The sequence below is a fragment of the Alosa pseudoharengus genome, unplaced genomic scaffold, assembly GCF_046254945.1.
Source record: "Alosa pseudoharengus isolate Yale_2024_CS ecotype anadromous, Long Island Sound unplaced genomic scaffold, YU_APseudo_1.1 YU_APseudo_1.1_scf_9, whole genome shotgun sequence".
Taxonomy (NCBI): Eukaryota; Metazoa; Chordata; class Actinopteri; order Clupeiformes; family Clupeidae; genus Alosa; species Alosa pseudoharengus.
Window position 1 is genome coordinate 40,732,026 of NW_027468881.1, and position 18,231 is coordinate 40,750,256.

The 18,231-nt window shown below is 42.2% G+C and overlaps 2 protein-coding genes across 4 annotated transcripts in view; both read left to right on the forward strand.

Moving 5' to 3' along the window:
- The first annotated feature begins 296 nt into the window (after positions 1–296).
- On the forward strand, positions 297–9,860 carry eif4e3 (eukaryotic translation initiation factor 4E family member 3). The gene is made up of 7 exons (XM_076275598.1): positions 297–654; positions 2,374–2,446; positions 2,719–2,813; positions 4,966–5,026; positions 5,874–5,940; positions 6,086–6,241; positions 7,582–9,860. Exons 1-7 carry the CDS (start codon positions 479–481, stop codon positions 7,626–7,628), a joined length of 675 nt encoding a protein of 224 aa, XP_076131713.1. The 5' UTR covers positions 297–478; the 3' UTR covers positions 7,629–9,860.
- Positions 9,861–10,708: 848 nt separating this feature from the next.
- The window catches only part of foxp1a (forkhead box P1a), an 85,300-nt gene continuing 77,777 nt past the window's right edge, over positions 10,709–18,231 (forward strand). For all 3 annotated transcript variants that reach the window (XR_012985073.1, XM_076277206.1, XM_076277207.1), the window contains exon 1: positions 10,709–10,878. The gene's annotated coding sequence lies outside the window, so the exon portion shown is untranslated. The remainder of the gene's footprint in view (positions 10,879–18,231) is intronic.

Consider the following 18,231-nt stretch of genomic DNA (forward strand, 5'->3'; position numbering starts at 1 on the left):
TCCATTAGCAAAATGTGTCCCATATGTATGCTACCATAGGTCTATAATAAATTAATGTCAGTTGTTATGTGAATAGTGGAGTTCATAAAAATAACGCACACTGTTCACAGTCCACAGTCAGTAACTCTACAAAGGGGCTAGTTGCAATGTATCCATCTTTTTCTCTCATTCTAAGAGTGTTCCAGAATTGTAGAGCATCTTGTGGATTTAAAATGTCCATGTCTGAACTTCCAGAAGGGTTCTAGAGTCTAGACCGAAACAAACAGAAGACGAGAGGAGCTCATACGTAATTCGACTCATTTCCTGTGTGGGCATCCCAACCCAACCGTTAGCAGCTGATATTTGTTGTTGTTGTGACGGTGACGCGGTAGACCGGCCAAGCGGCAAATGAGTCAGCAACGATAGCGGTGTTTTCTTCCGTCGTGGAAATCTAGGTCTCACAGAATTTTAACAAACTGTGATTACCAAATCAGCGAAAATGGCGGTTCCTGCAGCCCCTAACCTGCAGTTGAACACAACAAGACAAAGCAGTCCCGTCAACTCTTCAGAAAATAACATCCATATCGACGAAAAAGATTTGGAAAACATAACGCACAGCGAAGAGGACGGCACGTCTCTGCCTTTGCATTCTCCCTGGACATTTTGGCTTGATAGGTATTGTGCTGCATCATAAGCCTCTGACGCACTATAACGCTAGCTTTATAGCTGCATTGCATTGAATGCGAATATTGCTTTTAACCAAAAGTTAACTAGCTCTATGGGTTTACACTTGTTTAACAATGGTGCGCATACAGAGGCCTGTAGCCTATCGTTACCTTAGGTTGTGTGAGCTCTCGCTAGCCATATAGCGTGCTAGCAAACATTTCCCTTGTTCTGCTAGCGACCTGACTAGTGCTAGTCAGTTGACATATTCATTTCTCTTTGTTGCAAGAATGCATGCGCACGTTATCGTACAATTTTCAATATTGTAGGTCATTGGACTTGTTGCCATATCTATAAATATTTTGAGGTCGACGGCATAACCATAGAGCTACATAATGGTGGAGTGCTCGCTAACTGCATTTAGCTTGTTAGCAAGCTAGTGATAGTTACTCACCTGAATAATTACCGACAGCTAACGTTAGCAACCCAGCTAGATCACCAACCTAAAGCGAACACTACCCCAGTTGAAGGAAAAAGTTGTCAGTCTCTTAAACGCGTGTTTGTAGTTTTGTTCAGTTGTTACTTAAGACATCAAGGCAATGTGTCGGTTACGTGGGTTTTTAACGGTAATGTTCCCTTTATAACACAACGTCATCCTTTTGTCAATCTGGTTAACGTTAGTTAACATAAGTTATGTAGCTGCTTAGATCATACATCTCCGTAACATTAAGTGAACGTGGGGGTGAAGACACAAACTTGGGTTACTCAGACGGTTGTTTAGTAAATAACATTCATTAGCTAAATATAACTGCATGGTAACTGTATCGCTCGGAGCGAGGGCAAGTCCAAAACTCCAGAAGACCTATTGCATTCGAATCGAGCAGAATTGATGTTCACATTTCAATCACATGCACTGGACATCAGAGAGCAGTGTGTCCTTGCGCGGTCTGAATCTGAACTGTACGTCTTGTCATGGTGATACTGACACATTGATGCTGGTAGGCCACGTAAGGACTTCAGATGATGGGTTACTTGAATTTCCCCTTGGGGATCAAAAAAGTATCTATCTATTTATCTGGATATAAGAAGATGATTGATTACATGGGAAAGGAACGATTCTCTCACTTGTCACATTTAACTGTTGCTACCAGAGTGAATAGAGGCTTAGATATGAAGACATGCATTATATGTCTCAGGAAGTCACATGCTATGAATAAGGGTCAGTATAGCCCTACATCATGATACATGTATTCTTTATACATCTTTTCTCAGCGTTGTTATGACCCTTCGCCCTACCACATGTTATTGGCCAAAAGAGGGCCAAAGTCCCGTTCGGCCGTTAGCCTGAGCTCCCAAGCAAAAGCAATGAATCATTCACTGGGACCAACATTAGTGGGAGCCATTTTGCCCTTGCAAACCATATTTGGGCACCTGGCAATTCTTTTATGACCTGGCTGGCCCCTGATTGACCCGTTTCATACATAAGTAGGAAAAAGTCCTAAACTCTACTGCAAATAGTTTTTATGGTCTTATTCGACGCCACAATCACAGTTGCCCTGATGTTTATTTAGTGTGACAGCACATTATCTTCTGTGGTAGGCCTGTTTAATTACATCTGGGCAGCCCCTTCGTTTAATGGTTCACTGGTTAGACCTATTCCACCATATTGAAAATACAGAACTGAACTGTACACTGAATGTGTGTGTGTGTGTGTGTTTTGTGTGTTCTCAGGTCCTTACCAGGTACAACAGCAGCTGAATGTGAATCGAATTTGAAGAAAATCTACACAGTGCACAGTGTCCAGGTCTGCAGTATATTTAGTTGATGTGTCCGAATAGATTGGTTATGTGTGATTCTATCAACAATGCAGAAGGATCTCAGGAGGTCCTCCTGTTTGGGCAAATTGCTGGATTTGCTTATGCAAATCAGGTATTCTAGTTTCATGAGATGTCCTGGAATTGTTCAAACTGAATATTCGCTCTGAATGAGACGGTATCCAAGTGTGTTAAAACTGAGTATGCACTCTGAATGAGACGGTTTACAAGTGTGCTGACCTTTGACCTTTTATTTGAGCAGAGTTTCTGGAGCGTTTATAATAACATTCCCCCGGTGACGTGTCTTCCACTGAGGTGTAGCTACCACTTAATGAGGGGAGAGAGAAGACCACTGTGGTAAGTGTCTGTCTAAGGTACACTATGGAAGATGATTTTCACCGTAATATAGCCTTAACGAAGCCAATTTGATGGTAAATGAACTTGTAATAGGGGAGTCGTTCACCTAGCATAGCCATACAGCATAGACGTAGTGAGTCGCTAACAAGAAAACCAGCCATGCAACTTCAAGAACAGCGCCCCGAATCATAACGCGAGAATCGTGAAACATTACCTTGTCAGTAGATAAAGCTCTTTGGAGATAGTTTTTGCCTGTTGTTAATCCTTCACCTCCACAACAAAAGCATTTTCATTGTGTACAGAGGGAACGAAGTCACGAGAATTAGGGTATTTACAACAGCAGAGTAAAATATTAATATTAGAGGGGGTTTACTTGCGCTTCAGCCTGGTTGGTGCTCACGGAACAGGACGCAGAAGTCAAAAGAGGAGACCCAAGGTCTAACTAGGACCAATGAGCAGGACTGGAGCACTCAACGCTTTAAATGATTTTTATTAGTGCAAACCGACTAATGTTTCAACGCCCATGCGTCTTCTTGGGGTTTTGACTCTGAATAAGACGCATGGGCGTTGAAAGTCGTTGGGCGTTGAAAGTCGTTTAGTCTTATTCCGAATCTAGGTGGAGCTCTACAGTCACCAAAAATACCTGAACCTGCATAGTGTTAAGGACCCTAATTTGAATGATGGGCAAGGCGCAGGCTTAAATGGAAATAAAGCTCATTTAGTAAAACTCAATTTAATGTGCAAGACCGTAACCTCAAAAATTGCTGAGTCAGGTCCGTGTTCCCACATGCCACTTGATAGTTATAGATCAGTTATATAGACCTGTTTATAACCTGTTTATAACCTGTTTATAACTATAGATCAGTTATATAGACCTGTTTATAACCTGTTTATAACCTGTTTATAACCTGTTTATAGCTATAGATCAGGGACCTTCAACCTGTTTATAGCTATAGATCAGAGCTCTTCAACCTGTTTATAGCTATAGATCAGGGATCTTCAACCTGTTTATAGCTATAGATCAGGGCTCTTCAACCTGTTTATAGCTATAGATCAGAGCTCTTCAGGGCTCTTCAACCTGTTTATAGCTATAGATCAGGGCTCTTCAACCTGTTTATAGCTATAGATCAGAGCTCTTCAGGGCTCTTCAACCTGTTTATAGCTATAGATCATATATAGTTTATAGCTTTAACCTGATCAGCCCAAGGACCCCTTGGCTGAGAGAGACACGGAGCACATGTTTATAAACTAACAGAAAGCATATTTATATATAGAAAGCATATTTTCTACATTCTGTTTATGCTTATGTAGCCTATAGAACGTTTTTCATTTTTGGCGGACGTCTCTGCAGTACCTCCGCAGACCCACTAGGGTTGAAGGTTAGGTTAGCCTTCACTTTGCCCACCATATAAATTAGAGCCCATAGTGTCTGACCTGTTGCCCATTTCATTGGCATGTTTTACTAAATAAGTTGATGATTTTTGGTGAAAATGTGCGTTTGATTGAAAAGCATACGCAGTGCCTTTGTGACAGTAACGGTGTTTGGGCTTCTCTGTTTCCCAAGACACTGGAAAATATCTTGACATTGATGTTGTGCCATTATGTTTTACCTGGCTCACCTGTCCCCAACAACATAAATCCTCATAGGCATGATTTTCCATTCAAATCAACTTTCAGTAGCTGCTTTCAGACACGTCCTCCGCAGTATATGCGGAGCTTGGTCAAACGGAGGTCCGACCCTTCGGTGATTCAGATATTATGCTCACGTGCTGACATTATTCGGTCATATGTGTGAGCGACACTGACGCACATTAAAAGAATCTCCACGTGGTTGAACATGGACATGAACAGAATCTCCACATGTTTTCACTGCGTTCAGACACGAGCTCATTTACATAATGTCCATCGGAAATACTTACTAGAAGGTGAGCAGTGTAACAGCTGGCTAAGTTCGTAATTCCAAATGGCCGGTTATGTTGTTCAGATATACCCAACTGCTTGACATCCGCAGAACATGCAGACTTACTGTACACCTAGGTCTGAAAGCAGCTAGTGTTTCCAAAAAGTGTGGACGGTGCCATCCTCCATGACAGAAGATTGTTGATTGTAGAAAACCCAGCTGAAGCTGCACTGTTGTCTTTTGTTTCATCAGGGAAGAAGAAAGTAATGCTAAGGGTGGCGTCTGGAAGATGAAAGTTCCCAAAGAGAGCACCGTAAGGGTCATTTAATACGAAAGTTCCCAAACAGAGCACTGTAATGGTCATTTAATTTGACAGCATTTGTTCATAATGGGTTTTTCTTTCTTTCTTTTTAAAAAAAAAATATTATGGAAGTGTATTGCTGCCACATAAAAAAAAGAAAAGGCTCAGTATCACATAATTACATGAAGTTTCTTGTTATAACACTATATATGTTCACGTTTTAACAACATATTTATCACGTTATTACATGAAGTTATCACATTATTTAAAAATAATTTTATTTCAAGATATGATATTTTCACTATTTTACAAGATATTTATCACGTTATTACATGAAATTATCACGTTAAACGATGCTAAACGAGAGCCAAGAATAGACTATGGTTCATCTACACTACCTAATCAAATTCTATTTTAAGCTCGGTTTAAGATATGGTGAGATTTTCCATTTATTGAACACAGTGGATGATATTTTTATAAGTATGTGAACACCCGAGCATTGTCGAGAATATTCTGCACCTGTGTGCAGTAGCGGTGTGGCTGCACTGTGCGACTGCAGCGCTTCACTTTTCATGTGCGACTGCAGCGCTTCACTTTTCATAATTTCATGTAATAACTTGACAAATGTCTTGTAAAAACGTGAAAATATAATTATCTTGAAATAACAAGATAATTTCATGTAATAACGTGATAAATATCTTGTTATAAAACATGAAAAATATATTTTTATAACAATAAACTTTCCGCGTAATTACATGATACTGAGCCTTTTTTTTTTTAGTGGCAGCAATACACTTCCGTAAAATATAATTTTATTTCAAAACTTAGTGTTCAAAAGTACAGTGTTCTCTGTCTTCAGGCCGCAGTATGGAAGGAGCTGCTTTTGGCTACCATTGGTGAACAGTTTACTGATTATTGTGCTTCAGGTATGTTAACAGAGCTTTACCTCTCTCAGATGATGTCAGCTCTGCTATATGGCTCACTGTTCTGCTGCTTGTTCTTCTGTGAATGGAAAGAGTTGGTACTGAGGAGAAGTGGTGAAGCTTGATCTTGTGATGTCTCTCTTCGCAGAGGATGAAGTAGTTGGCGTCAGCGTTAGTGTGCGTGACCGTGAGGACGTGGTTCAAGTTTGGAATGGAAATGCATCTTTCGCCAATGAAGCTAACATATTAGGAAGAATCTATGAGCTTCTTCCACAAGTATCTTTTAAAGCAGTATTTTATAAGCGTAAGTAGCTGCACCACCACAAAACACTGTCATGTTCAGACTTGCACAAATCTACATCACAGATTTATGATTGAAACAAAACAAATCCAAGATACAGTAATATAGAGGCAACGCACAGGAATGACTGTAACGCTTCTCTGTGCTGATCCGTTGGAAGGGACACAGACATTTGAAAGGAACTGTGATTCATGGGCTTCTGACATGGAGGTGCTGGACGTGCGGCAGTATCCTATAGACTGTGTAATATGACACCTGGCATGGACATGCTGCTGTATCCTATAGACTGTGTATGAGACCTTTAAGTACAGCCTATAGATTGTGTAATATGAAATCTTTACAGCTGGTGCTCCACCCCAGAGAGAGAAAGATAGAGATGTAGAGAGAGAGATGTAGATATATATATATATATATATATATATAGATAGAGAGAGAGAGAGAGAGAGAGAGAGAGAGAGAGAGAGAGATTGACTGAGAGAGAGATCGAGATGGACTGCTGTTTCATTTCATCTGGACTTTACTACATGGCATGATCTGCTTCATTATGCCATAGGGGAAGTAAGTCTTGAGCTCTGATGCTGCTCACATAAATGATTTCAATCGATTAGTCGCTTAGCTAGCGTATTTACACCATGAACTAAACAGACGGTGAAGCGGCAGCGTCATTTTTAAGAGGGTTCAGTTGTGAACCACCTAAAAATAAACAAGTTATATGATAAACCTTAGTAGTGTTCGATGGTAGAAACATATTGCCAAATTAAAAAAAGATATTGTTAGGTTTCCGGTTTTTCTCATTTTTTTGATTTTGGTATGATAGCCACAATTGAGAATTTAAAAATTGAGGTAAAATTGAGAAATTGTTTAAGAATATTAGTAGTAATCATCAAAATGACAAATATATGTGAACTGATTGTCTTGTTGATTCTGTGAATTTGAATGGAATTGTATAACACAAAGTGCACTTATTGTCTGAGGGTGCTATCATTCTCAGATCCTTACATTCTTTGAGTTAGTCTTTTGTCAATTTATTACAAGCCCGATTATAGCAATTAAGTAGAAAATATAATACCACCAGTTACTGTTGTAAACTCTGTTGTTTGAAACAGGGTCTGCTATACCATTTTGGATTATTTCCTACAGTAATTGTTTCTACAGTTCTATTGTGCTGATCTTGTATTTCCATTGAAGTGGTGATTTTGACTTAACCCATGCATACCATGTGAGAATGGTGATTGTGACAGCCCATGCATGCCATGTGAGAATGGTGAAGTGGTGATTGTGAATAAGCCCGTGCATACCAAATCACTAATGGTAGTCTGTGTTTTGTCTTGTTTTTCCAACAGCACACATGGAGCATCATGCGTTTGAAGGAGGTCGCTCAAGGCATTAGCAGGCTTTGCTCAAGGCAATAGCAGGCTTTGCACATTCAGCCATTTTTTCCCTTTTTTGTAATTTTGTGGATGGTTTCAAGAAAGACGGACTGAACTTTCTTCTCTCAAGAACACTAGTGTCTAAGTTCAGATGTTTTAGTTATGTGATCACCATGTCGGCCTGGGAAAACAGAACATGTTACGGCTTCTTTTACGGCGTCTTTATCGTGGACGTTTTGAGTTGACAACTTTTGTCTAATTTTATCAGCAATACCGAAAAGGAGAGCATTCACCAGTAGCATGTGTACTATATTTTACTCCACTAGGGGGCTCTGTCTCCAGTCCACACAAAGTGTTGCTTCAGGATCGTTCACTCTGTAGATGCGCTCTCAAAGGACACACTCACTGAGTCAAGGACCAGTCATTCCCTTCCCAGCAATGATCATGCTCTGCATTCAAGAGAATCCCTCTACGTTCAGTTCTTTACATTCAGTTCTCAATTTGCATTGGAATGCTTTCTGTGTACACTTTCCTTTGTCTATATGCAGGGTTTTGCACACATTGTCTCATAAAAGGACAGGGGAACGTAGACGGCAGACAAATTGACCCACAAGGACATCATGGAACTCATGTACTAGAGCGGTTTAGCAGCTAGAACTCAGCAGAACTCATGTACTGGAGCGGTTTAGCAGGTAGAACTCAGCAGAACTCATGTACTGGAGCGGTTTAGCAGGTAGAACTCAGCAGAACTCATGTACTGGAGCGGTTTAGCAGCTAGAACTCAGCAGAACTCATGTACTAGAGCGGTTTAGCAGGTAGAACTCAGCAGAACTCATGGCGCATGGCAGCTAAGGTGCTCTGAGTTTTAGTCTGAACGCGATTCATGACTTCAATGCTCTGAAAGGCTTCGTACAGTACAGTGTGTGTGATCCTGCCCCTCACGAAGGCTCGCTCACGTGGATGTAGTCATTTTTACCACTCATTTTTATCAAATTTTCAAATGGCAAAAGTTTCAATAGAGGAACTGTGTTAAGTCTTCTAATCCTGAACATATTTTACACGCAAGATCCTAGTTTTGGGTTTTTAACACACTTGGCTCCCGTGCTGTATCTACTGGGTTGCTTGTTTATTTTGAAGTACAATTATGAAATTATGAACAGTGTGATGAATGAAAACTGTTGGTTGCACCCTTTCACCTAGCGCTATGTTTTATGCTTAATTGACAATAGAAGACCTTAATCGTTAAGAAAATGGTTAGTACTTTAACCCATTTGTACATTGTTTTGAGTCTGGTTTGGCGGAGTAGGCAAAGACTGTTTTTCTTTTCCTCTACACTGACTTCTTGTCAAACTGCATCGTGTGTCTTTTTTCTTCTTTCTTTTCACCCAGTGTGTGTCCCATGCGGTGTGTGTCCCATGCGCGTGCTCTTAGTGTGTTCTGAACATGAAACGTGTGTTCTGGGATTGGCGGTGGGCATTTATCACTTTGCTAGTAGTATGGATGAAAAGTGGGACAACCATGAGCTGTAGTTTCTCCGTAACCAAAGACACTGTTCCTGCCTCTCTCTCTCTCTCTCTCTCTCTCTCTCTCTCTCTCTCTCTCTCTCTCTCTCTCTCTCTCTCTCTCTCTCTCCTCTCTCTCTTTGAGGTGGGCATAGAACTGCACATAAGAAGCAATGACTGTATCCTTGCCCTGTGTATATATAGAGACGAAGGGGCGAAGAAACCATTGTAGTTGTTTGGTTTGAAAGGCCTTTATTTCATGTTTTTAATGTAACCCCTTACAGTCAAAGTGTTGAACTTTATTGGAACACCTGTCCGCAGTAATGGAAAATTGAGAAAGGCCTGTGTCGTGACACGGTCACATTTATGTGAAAATGCACTAAAAGCACAATTATGTCCCAGGCTCCATCATGTTTGAGCAGGAAGGAAAGCACATCTTTACATGCCACTTGGCTTTCCTTAATGCAGCCTTTCCTAAATGTATCTTTTTACACGTTAGGCGTACTGAAATCAATATCTTTATTTTTCTGAGTACATGTGGTGTTAATCCAGGGTTCCCAGGCATGATCTGAGACCTCAAACCGATTGTTCATCTTCTGGAATGGTGCCTTGTGTTCTCCTAGGGGTTCTGTCATAGAATGTTCTGTTTTATTTCAATGTATTTAATCAGTTATAAATTTGAATATTTTTGCCTATAGGTTTTGATCTATTGATTTAAATAAAAAACAAACATAACTAACTGGTGCCAAAGTGTGTTTCGTGATCTCATTGTATTTGGAAGTTTTGGCCATGTCCATAAGAATGTGGTCAGGGGGAAGCAAAAAAGGAGGCAAAAAGACTTCATCATCAAATTCATAGGGATCATGCAAATATGGAGATGTTTTGTTTATCCATAATGCGTTGAGTATTATAAATGGAAGGACCTGTAAAAGTATGTGAGCCATGTAGACCTGTCACCTTATTAATGACTTCCCCGAGTATTGCCTTGCTTGCCTTTCAGATCCAAATAAAAGCATTCAAATGTGTATGCTTTAACAGGTTTAAACCTCGCCACTGGGTGGTGCTGTATATCCAAAAAATATTGAAATGAACTGTCATCTGTATGTAAGTGCTAATTGTATTTATGCTTAGCGTTATTGGACTCCATACATTTGAGAGTTACACATTTGTAGATGGTAATGCAGATTGTCTTAGTACTATATATTCACATCTCGAAAATATTGCATTTTGTAACACATAAACTTCTCTCTGCGATGTTCCAACCATAATTGCTGAGAAAATAGCTTGTTATTAAAAAGGCCTTTTTATGTATTCATCCGAGACTATTTGCTGTGGAACCACACAGCAGGTGGACGTGACGTCATTGTTTTACAAGATTGACACAAAATCACATTCGAACCTCAAATATCCTCTTATGGATGAAAGACTTGACTGTCCAAAGACTTAAATATCAAATATTTATTTTCCCCCAAGACAACACAAAAGAGCCGGGCTGGTTAACAGATGTTCCTCATTGCAGTTAGTCCCTCCAGCAAGCAAGCGGATTAATACTTTGTTTACAATATGCGCTCTCCCACCCCTGGCATCCTCCTGCTGGTTGTAAGCTTGCTTGTCGCTGGTTGATTCACTTGCTATCTACTAGTGAAGCTTGCGGCGGTGCTTGGACTCAGTAGAATGGCTCAAATCGACTGATGTCTCAAAGTTTCACTCACAACTCAGTGTGTGCTCGTCACATTCTGCCGCTTCATTCAAACTTTCACTAGACTGGGTAAGTGGCTCTCTCTTGTGAATAGATCTAATGCCTTTATAGTTCACTTAGTTTACGTTGGGTAACGTTAAACGTTAATGTTCCCTTTGATATCGCAACCACTCGTTATCTATTGCTATCTATGTTAAAGAGACATAACGTTAGCTAATGTTAGCAAGCTATAATAACTTCAATGTATTGTTTTACATAGTTACGTTAACGTTATTGAAATCAAAGAGGTATGATAGGATTTCATCTAATTGTAGGGATGCTGACCTCCTCACTCATTCTCATCAATGTATTTTTATGGCATGATGAACAACGGTAACGTTATGGTTATGTTGGCAAGTTGGCTAACATAAGTTAACTCAGCTTGCTAACGCAGCTAGCAAGCTACTTCGGGGCTAAAGAAGTTACGTTACACCAAGAAGAGCACTCAAGAAAAGTTGAATGATATCCGAAAGCCGTCTTGGTTTAGAGAAACTGTGACTTGTGTCGGTTATTGCTAAGCTTATTTATTTCATTTTGGAAAAATATATTCATTGACGTTTGATTGTGGTATGTTAGCCTACTATTGACCGTAACGGTACCGCCGCTACTGATCTCGCCCTCAGCTAGCTTCCTTGGGCTACAGACGTTGCCTAGGGTGTACTACAGCATGCGTCCCACAGAACATTAACGTTAGCCCGAGCTTGATATGTGTGTAGCGCAAAGTAGATGCGGATCCCTTGCCACTGAAGTCGGTTGTGATACGGCCTGCGTTTTGGCATCTCTGTATTTGTGTACAACTACATTATAATATTAGTGAAACATAGAGAACCACAACGAACGCGATAACGTTAACTTCCATTAACGTTACCGTAACGTTCGGGAACAGGTTGGAGAGACTGAATCTGCAGCCAACTTAGAAGTCCCACTGAAATGGTGTGCAGAACATTGAAGGGCTAATACCATTACGCGCCGGTTAATATTGCCTTTAGTAGTCTGCGCGGTAATGTTGTTCCAGTATACAATTGTTAATTTCTATTACTACATACCAAATGAAGGTCGGCTATGTTCTGGAGGCACCCGCTAAGCTATGCAGCTCGTTAAAGTAAATGTTGCAGGTGTGGAGTTTAGGATAGACTTGTTCTGTAAATCACCAGGTGTCATCCCCGGAGGGGTTGGGTTGACTTCTAGGTCTGTGTTAGACTTGCTGATTAAGCAGTCTTTATTCTGAATATGACGGGTTATTTGATAGTTTCCAGTGCACTCGCCTAAATAATTGGTCTTTTAATTTACAGAGAGATTTGAAGTAGACAACTTCAAGATTGTGTTAATGTCTTTGCGGATACCTTTTCTGTACCTGATGCAGAATGCGTGTGGCTATCTTTTCCATACTCGTGGGCATTTGTTAAGGATTTGTGTCATGACTGCATTTCCAGTAAACAATTTATCAGGATCAAGGTTGATGATGTCACTGTCCCAGTCAGAGTGTGGTAGGAGTCATGCTGCATCTCACCCGTGTTTCCAGAACAGGAGTAAACAAGTGGATGTGGTGGGGTGGAGAAGCACTGTTCTTGATCATAAATCTGCTCCATGCGCCTTAGGAAACTATGCATGGTGTAGCAAAAGGACCTTGCGTAAATCCCATCGCATGAATCAGCTGAAGCCAAGCCAAGCCTTTAACTGGAAGTTCACTTTTATTGCTTGCCCATTGGTTTTGAAATGTAATTGCTGTGATTAACTTAAAAGTGGCATTTTCACCACAGGAACAGAGGTCGGTGTGGGTAATTGTCTTGTGTGTTCAGTCAGCCACTATGCTGGTCACTGATGGTCAGAGACTGTCTGTTCTAGTAAAGAGATGAACAGGGGTGGCTGTAGCCGTGTCTGAGTAGCCTCAGGAAGCAGGCTCACGTGCTGGGGGAGGGCGGGGTCTCTGAGTTGGCAGGCATTTCCCTTTTCAGGGAACTTCTGCTGCCTTGTTGAGAAAGGCACTGTGTCTGTCTCTGCCTAACCACAGTCCCTCTGGTAGGAAGGGATTTTTCCTCCGCTTTAGGAAGCTCACATCCATCTTTTTGTGCTCCTGACAAAAAACTAGAACAAGAGGCCCCCTTCCCTGCTTACTTTAGACCTATTCGATATCTTCAGAGCAGCCTTGTGTGATGTTTCTTTAGACTACTTTTGCCTCTGCTATAAATAAGATATTTATAAAACACATTCTTGAAATGTTGAGGAGTTGTAGACGTTTTGGAGCCTGTTGTGCAGGGAGCTGTCTTTGCTCGGTGCCACTCTGTTGTTGGTCAAGCACGTCCGGCTGAAGGTCAATTCTTTCTCAGCTGCCACGATCCGTCTTCTTCTGAATGACAATAAAGAAGGCAGATATGTAGCAGGGCTGCTGTGGCTATTCAAATGTTGAAGCCAAGACAATAGAGCGCTGTGAGGCTTATCTTTATTTGCATATCTTAATGTTTGCTCTTGAGGTGTGGAAGCCTGGCGATAGCCAGCGCTTAGCAGGGGGTGTGAACGGCTGGCGGGGAACAACCTTTATCTGCCCCCAGCAGAGGCAACCTATTGGGGCAGGTGAAGTGGCCCTTTGTTCGCAGCTTATCAGTGCATTTTATATTGTTTCCTCTAGAATATTGCACACATAATTGTGGGGAGAAGACTTGAGATTCCTGATAAGATTAGAGCATTGTAGACGGCAGTCCAACAGCACTGTTCTGTATTGGGAAGACACACTAGCAGTCTGACTGTGAGAAGAGCCTCAATCCTAATAGAATGAGATGATCTTCACTAGAATTATGGGTTTATGGGATGCAGTGTAAGGATTGGTTGTTCAGTCTAATTCCTTCAGGATTTGTGCTGTCTGTGATTGACAGACCTGCTTTAAGCATAGAGGGTTGTTGACCAGCTGTATCAGTGATCATGTTTTCATCCAGTCTGTAATTCTCTGAATACTGAATAGAAAGCTTCATTGCCTTCCCAAAATGACAGTCTGCAACCAAAACATATCTCTTCAGATCTCATTTTGCTTCTGGGCTTAGACAACTCCCCCATGTTTACCTCACTGAGGACAAAGCCTCTCTTGTTGTTGTTGTTGTTGTTGTTGTTGTTGTTCTGGTGCACATCCATAACAAGTCCCATCCCCCCCTCCCTTCCCTGAGTGACACATTTTACACCACAAAGAGGCAGGCCACCTTCCCCAGTCTTTTTTTAGCCGGCTGGCCGGCCCCTTTCAGCGTCCTCAAAAGCCAGCAGAAGAAAGGGTGCAGCCGGGGTGTTGTTGATGCCCACTCAGAACAACAACAACAACAACAACAAGTCACGCCCAGTTCCCTGCAGGGTAAACACGGCCCTGTTTGACGAGGACATGGGGGGATGGGAGCCATTTTTTTATTTCTTTCTTCTCCCCGTAGTTTCTTTGTTGTCACTCAGTTGTGTTTCTTTGAGCAAGAATATCTATTGTGACTAATGACTGTCAGCAGTGTTTGTCCAGATGCCCATTTGGTTGTGTGGCTTTCAACAGGCACAGTGAAATAAATTCAAGAGTTCTGAAACAGAGTTTTGAAATTAGATGTTGATCATGAACATTGGAAGAGAGCGGGCTGGCTTACGCTGGGATCTGTCCTGTGAGTTGGGATCTGTTCTGCGTGTTGTATTTGCCCGTGAGTTGAAGCGTGCCATCCCTTAGGAAACCCGAGCCACCATTGAGTGCAGAGAAAAGGAGTAAGCAGCTTTTGTATTGTGCTGGATGGGTTAATGGAGGAGTGAGAGATTGGTGTTAAAAATAGCCCCGTTTGATCTACACAGCCCCCTTCTCCATCAGGAGGCTACGCCAGTTAGCCCAGTACACAGTCCTCTCCCTCAGGAGGCTACGTCAGTTAGCCCAGTACGCAGTCCTCTCCCTCAGGAGGCTACACCAGTGAGCCCAGTACACAGTCCTCTCCATCAGGAGGAGGCTACGCTACACCAGTGAGCCCAGTACACAGTCCTCTCCATCAGGAGGAGGCTACGCTACACCAGTGAGCCCAGTACACAGTCCTCTCCCTCAGGAGGCTACACCAGTTAGCCCAGTACACAGTCCTCTCCATCAGGAGGCTACACCAGTTAGCCCAGTACACAGTCCTCTCCATCAGGAGGCTACGCTACACCAGTTAGCCCAGTACACAGTCCTCTCCATCAGGAGGCTACACCAGTTAGCCCAGTACACAGTCCTCTCCATCAGGAGGCTACACCAGTTAGCCCAGTACACAGTCCTCTCCATCAGGAGGCTACACCAGTGAGCCCAGTGCACAGTCCAGGCTCTGCAGTGAGGGATGCTAGCCAGGCTCTGCAGTGAGGGATGCTAGCCAGGCTCTGCAGTGAGGGATGCTAGCCAGGCTCTGCTATGAGGATCAGTCCAGCTAGCCAGGCTCTGCAGTGAGGGATGCTAGCCAGGCTCTGCTATGAGGATCAGTCCAGCTAGCCAGGCTCTGCAGTGAGGGATGCTAGCCAGGCTCTGCTATGAGGGATGAAGCTTGCAGAGCTGCTATGTAACACTGAAATGATGGCTGCCCCGCTCTCTCAAGCCCTGCGTCTCCCATGACCCCAACCCACCCCTATATGTTCTGCCTAGCCTAGCCTAGCCTAGCTGATGTGCTCAAGTGGCTGCTGTTTGTAGTAGCCTTTACTCTTCTCTGCCTAGCCTAGCCTAGCTGATGTGCTCAAGTGGCTGCTGTTTGTAGTAGCCTTTACTCTTCTCTGCCTAGCCTAGCCTAGCCTAGCTGATGTGCTCAAGTAGCTGCTGTTTGTAGTAGCCTTTACTTCTCTCTGCCTAGCCTAGCCTAGCTGATGTGCTCAAGTGGCTGCTGTTTGTAGTAACCTTTGCTCTTCTGCGCGTGGCCGGCCATGTTGTTTATTAGAGTGGGTGTGTTGTGCATCATTATGAAGTCATGCTGAACTTTGCCAGTTGTAACAGCAGTGTTGGCCGCAGGTCTAAATCAGCTGCTGCAGCAGTGTTGAGCCCTAATGGGGAAGTGCGGATCAATAAAGCATGATATGCTACCTTGCCAAGTCTCATCACGTCACTTATCAAAGAGCAATAGGATCCTTTCCTGTTTCATTAGGAGGGAGGTTACAAGGATGCACGTTAATCAGTACATCCTGATATATCTTAGCAGACCAGGCAGACATACAAATTCTTTAGAACGGAATTAATTGGATTGTAGGGGATTGTCATCGATATGGTAAAACAATATCTGTTTTGGAGAGCACAGGCTAAAGGAAAATGATTCTCAAAACATTGTAGTAATGTAAAGTAAAGTAAAGTAATGACCTATGCATTTCATGTAGCTGGTATATTGGCCTATTTTATGTCAGCATAGTAGCTTATCTAATGTCCATGCTGTTGCTATAGGATATGGCTCTGGAGTTAGCCTAAGCGTCAGAACTATATGGTTCTGGCCTACTCTAGCCTACTATTGAAAAGACATTGCAGTGTTGTTTACAACATGATTTTATGAATGAACAAAATGTTATGGACAATTGTTAAGTGTTTATGTGTCTATGTAGCCTACTTTCGTTAGGTGTTTATGTGTCTATGTAGCCTACTTTCGTTAAGTGTTTATGTGTCTATGTAGCCTACTTTCGTTAGGTGTTTATGTGTCTATGTAGCCTACTTTCGTTAGGTGTTTATGTGTCTATGTAGCCTACTTTCGTTAGGTGTTTATGTGTCTATGTAGCCTACTTTCGTTAGGTGTTTATGTGTCTATGTAGCCTACTTTCGTTAGGTGTTTATGTGTCTATGTAGCCTACTTTCGTTAGGTGTTTATGTGTCTATGTAGCCTACTTTCGTTAGGTGTTTATGTGTCTATGTAGCCTACTTTCGTTAGGTGTTTATGTGTCTATGTAGCCTACTTTCGTTAGGTGTTTATGTGTCTATGTAGCCTACTTTCGTTAGGTGTTTATGTGTCTATGTAGCCTACTTTCGTTAGGTGTTTATGTGTCTATGTAGCCTACTTTCGTTAGGTGTTTATGTGTCTATGTAGCCTACTTTCGTTAGGGTGCAGAAATCAACTCTGTAAGGGCCGTAAGGTCGTTTTTGATGGAAGTGTTTTAACTAGTCAGTTTATGGCTGATTGTGCGAGACCTGCCAATCACGGGGTTGCTTCTCCAGTGCAAACACATGTGTAATGTTTCAGTGTTAACACATGTGTAATGTTTCAGTGTTAACACATGTGTAATGTTTCAGTGTTAACACATGTGTAATGTTTCAGTGTTGCTTCTCCAGTGCAAACACATGTGTAATGTTTCAGTGTTGCTTCTCCAGTGCAAACACATGTGTAATGTTTCAGTGTTAACACATGTGTAATGTTTCAGTGTTGCTTCTCCGTACACATGTGTAATGTTTCAGTTACTAGTTGCTCTGTGCTGTGGCTGTGGGGAAGGTGCAAGGCTTTCGCATACATTTCATCAGCAGCTGCGCTGCTTTGAGATGGAGTTCCCATGTGGTGCTGGCCTGGGACTGTTCCTTCAGTTAACAGATCATTGGTCTCTTTGAATGCCCACGCAGTGTGCGGTGAAGGGAGTCCCGAACCACAACCAAATTCATTATCTAGCGTTCGTACATCTACTCTAAAAGATCACCAGCGACTGTCGCAAGTGTAATAGTTGAGAATAAGAAGAAATGTGATTTGATTGTGATGTGTGCTAGATGTGAAGAGGGTTAAAGGCACACTATGCAGGTTTTTTAGCTTAATATGCTAGTTTTTTAGCTTAATTTACCTTAATTTAACAGCTTCAGAGTCATTGGAATGGTTATATGACTTTTTTCGGGGTGAATGGTGGCCGTCTCGCTTCCCCCTAGCGCCTGTGAGCAGAAAAACCACCCTTGCAACTGTGGGCCGGCGGGCCGACGGCCTCAGTGTCAGGAAGTATAACGAGTGTAACGAATTGCTTTACTGCATTCAAATACACAAATACAAATGCACGCCAGGCACCGGCTAGAAGAAGGTAGCGATGGAGTTTCTCAGACATTCGTCATGACAGAGCCAGCGAAAAAGAAGCAAAAACCGAGAAAACAGTAAGGAAATTGCCAATACTGCATAGTTTACCTTTAATGCAGTTGGCTAACAGAGCTTTGCTGTTGTGGAAGATGCTTCTCCATCATTGGGGAGCACAGAACACAGTACTGTAAGAACATGGTTCTCCATCATTGGGGAACACAGAACACAGTACTGTATGAGAGAGCTTGAATCCGGGACTGATGAGGCTTCTACCAGAAGGATGCTATACGGGTCTGCAAACATGAGCTCTTTTGGGTACCAGAAGTATGCTATATAGGTCGGCAAGCATGAGCACTTTTTGGTGGTAAGTCGATGGTTCGTGTTTGAGTCATTAAGCGCCACATAACTT